The 3,303-nt window shown below is 43.5% G+C and overlaps 1 protein-coding gene across 1 annotated transcript; it reads right to left on the bottom strand.

Annotated features, from left to right (window-relative positions):
* Window positions 1–1,464: 1,464 nt before the first annotated feature.
* On the bottom strand, window positions 1,465–3,303 carry LOC145440545 (calcium/calmodulin-dependent protein kinase type II subunit alpha-like). Its single transcript, XM_080318174.1, has one exon. The coding sequence runs from the start codon at window positions 3,209–3,211 to the stop codon at window positions 1,565–1,567; it is 1,647 nt and encodes a 548-aa protein (XP_080174300.1). The 5' UTR covers window positions 3,212–3,303; the 3' UTR covers window positions 1,465–1,564.

The following is a 3,303-nucleotide window of genomic DNA, read 5'->3' as shown; positions in this document are numbered from 1 at the left end:
TGCTTTTCCTTCTCTAACGATCAAGACCTAAGCGCTATTTCCGAATACCGCTCTTACGCTGATCATTTTCTGAATGTCTGCCATAGGAATCAGAATTGTTCGACCAGTGCATGCAAACAATGTTGGTCACGTGGTGCAAACTTTTTATTACGAATGAGGCGTGACCTTCTATAAATAAATCACCCCATAGGGTCGTTGAATGATAGATCGCTATAAAAACAAGGACGTTATTTATTTAGTTACAGGGTAAATGTTATGCGAGTGGCCAAACCGAACGCTTTCAACACCCTACATTATACACAGAGACGATTTACATTTAGGGGTAGGTATGGTATCTAGCCTCTGGTATATCGACAAAGGTGTCAACCTGCGGCCAGTAATAATAATTTTCCGGCGTAATTCCATTAGCACGCTAGAACTAGAACTAACGACCTTTAAAATCCGCAACTAACTGACTAAAACACAACTAAATATTAACTGATTATAATACGATCTACTGAATATCAACTGAGCGAGAAGATTAATCGGAGATAGAATTGGCATTTCAAAAAGACGACGTCTCGAGTTTGAAATGGGAGAGTTTCGACTCCCAATTAGGGCTGGGCAAAATCGAGTACCTCAGTGATTCGATTCTGAATCACGTAATATGCTTCGAGTATTCGAGTATCAGTCTTTATGACGTCATAACAGAATGTCATATGTCAAAGATCAACTGAGCACTTTTTATGCTACCACAAAGAATAAGATGCCTGTATTACGTCACATTACAGATACTCCGGTATTTTTCAACCATATGGATTTCTTTGCCCTTTGTGACAATGTTGTGGGATGATCATACTTTTGGAAATGTGTTACTTTCTGTAACGTTAGTAGCTTGTACTATACGTTTCGTATGCAGCGATACGTCCAATCAAGGTTTCAAGGCATCCACAGTGGAAATTAGTATCGGAATTATATTTCTGGTTGACGAATTACCTTTCAGTGGCGAGGAACGTATAATTTCAGTACTCGGAAAAATCGACTTTTACTACTCGACTCGAATCAATAAAATTAATACTCGAATCAGATTCGAGTACTCGAATCATTGTGCCCAGCCCTACTCCCAATCCCACCCCGTAGCTGCACTACTATTAGTAGTGGTGGCTCCGAGCAAGAAATGGCTGCGAGAACATCACTTAACATAATAGTGATATTACAATCCACGCCAATTGAAGGCACTCGTTTTCTAGTGGTTATACAATTGTTTTTTTAATGCGCAACTAAAAGAACTAGAACTACTCACTTAATTTGTAACTATAACCACGACTAAAAACAGCAATTAGTGGACCACCAACTACCTAGATTGGTAGTTCGTGCAAGTCTGCACTTCTCGGTGACAACACGCCCGTCTTCGTGTCAAATTTAAACGCCCCTTAGATAGTATTCCTGACTTATGAAATGGAAGACAAGCTTACCAACGACGAGTCCTTGATACAATCATATAATTTCGCCAAACTTTATTTATACCCACGAGTTTGTTTCATATTCGCGTACCCACATACAGTGCTGGAAATCGTCAGTGCCTTTACATACCAAAATCCAGAAGGTCGCTGAGATTGCACGGATAGCGTGAATTGTGAATATGCACCATGTGCCAATGATCCAAATCGTTGACTCGCTCCCACACTCTCGTCTCTTGTACGCAACGGAATACGACCTCCTTGCTTCGACTAACGATTTGAAGTATTTTATTGTAAGCGATGCATGCTCCATCAGCGTGAAGCTGGACACATGGTTTGACTATTGTGATACCGGTTCGGATAACATCTGGGTCGATCACTTCTCGATCCTCGTGAAATTCTTTGAATTCTAAGCCGAATTTCCACATCTCGTCCGTGTCGAATCCGCTGCACGATCGATCGTCAGAAACTAAGTTACGATAAGTGCAGTAATCGAATTCAACGACGGCTTTAATGATCCATTTCGTCAGTTGCAAAATCCTTAATCGTTTGGCAGCAGTCTCGTGATCATCACCCGGTCGACGCGTAAAGCCAATCGCACGCACCGCGTCTATACTCAGACTCATACGTGCATCCTCAAGCCTGTATCCAAATTGAGCAGCGTTCACTCGTTCTCGCAGACCTTTCGACGGGACGATGGTGCTAAACACACCCACTCCTTCGGAAAAGCGCATCAGACTCAACCTCCTCATTCTGACGACAGTAATTTTTTTGTGGAATGTAGTGGCTACCGACTCTGCGTTTGTCAGAAACGGGTGTTTCAATGCCTCTTCGGCAGTCATTCTTTCATCCTGATCCACTGTCAACAATCTTCTCAGCAAATCCTGCTCCTCGTCACTCAAATATTCCTGCTTCTCATCTTTCGGGATGTTAAACCGTCCCTCTGCAATTTTTCGGTACAGCGTCACCTTTTCAGCGCGGTAAATTTTATCGAAAGGATGAAGGCCGATCAGCATCATGTAAAGAGCCACGCCGCACGCCCACATATCCACTGGTGTACCGTATTCTTCAAATCGAACCATTTCTGGTGACAGAAGAAGCGGCGTCCCAGCCCAACCGTGCCATGCTTTGGGTTTGTCCCCGATCTCGACGGATAACCCAAAATCCATGAGCTTCACTGTCTGGTCTGTGCTGACCAAGATGTTGGAAAATTTTATGTCCCGATGCACAATGCCAAGGGAATGGCAGAAACAGACTCCTTTCATAATCTGCCTCATGTAGTGACTCGCGTCAACAGCGGTGTACCTCTTTTTCGTGCAGATGTCGTAATAAAGATTGTAGCCTCTGATATATTCGAAGATTAATACGTTTCTTTCGGGCTCGCTGAAATACTCGATCAGATGCACCACGTTTGGATGCGCGTTCAAACGCTCGCATATCCTAATTTCCTTTCTTACGTCTGCATCCCCTTTTACGACGTAGTCCGTTGAGCTGATGACTTTTGCGGTGTGATACACCTCAGTGACGTTGTCACGGCATTTGTATACGTGTGCGAAACTTCCATGGCCAATATATTTCAGCAAGGTGAAGATATCATTAAAGTTACGATTGCATTTCGTTGAAGACACAACATTCAATTCATCTGCCTTTTGACACGATTTAAGCATTTCGCCTCTCAACTTCGCGATGTGCTTTTCGTCCAGCTCAGAACCGCTATTGGACATGGTAGAATTGGCTTCGCTGTCACTGCCCAAGACGGCCTCGCCGGTCATCTTGCGATACGCTTTGGTCAAACTTGGACAAATAACTTGGTAACGCCGTTGAAAGAAAAATCTGACTGAGCGGCGGCCTGTCGTTCTTGGCG

The sequence above is a fragment of the Botryllus schlosseri genome, chromosome 6 (assembly GCF_051294905.1).
Source record: "Botryllus schlosseri isolate E-star chromosome 6, Bs_hap1, whole genome shotgun sequence".
NCBI classification, from domain to species: Eukaryota; Metazoa; Chordata; class Ascidiacea; order Stolidobranchia; family Styelidae; genus Botryllus; species Botryllus schlosseri.
This window is presented reverse-complemented; position numbering and strand designations above follow the sequence as displayed.

Bases quoted from the DNA above. Each gene is read 5' to 3' on its own strand.
- LOC145440545 (XM_080318174.1), bottom strand. From the start codon at position 3,211: ATGACCGGCGAGGCCGTCTTGGGCAGTGACAGCGAAGCCAATTCTACC.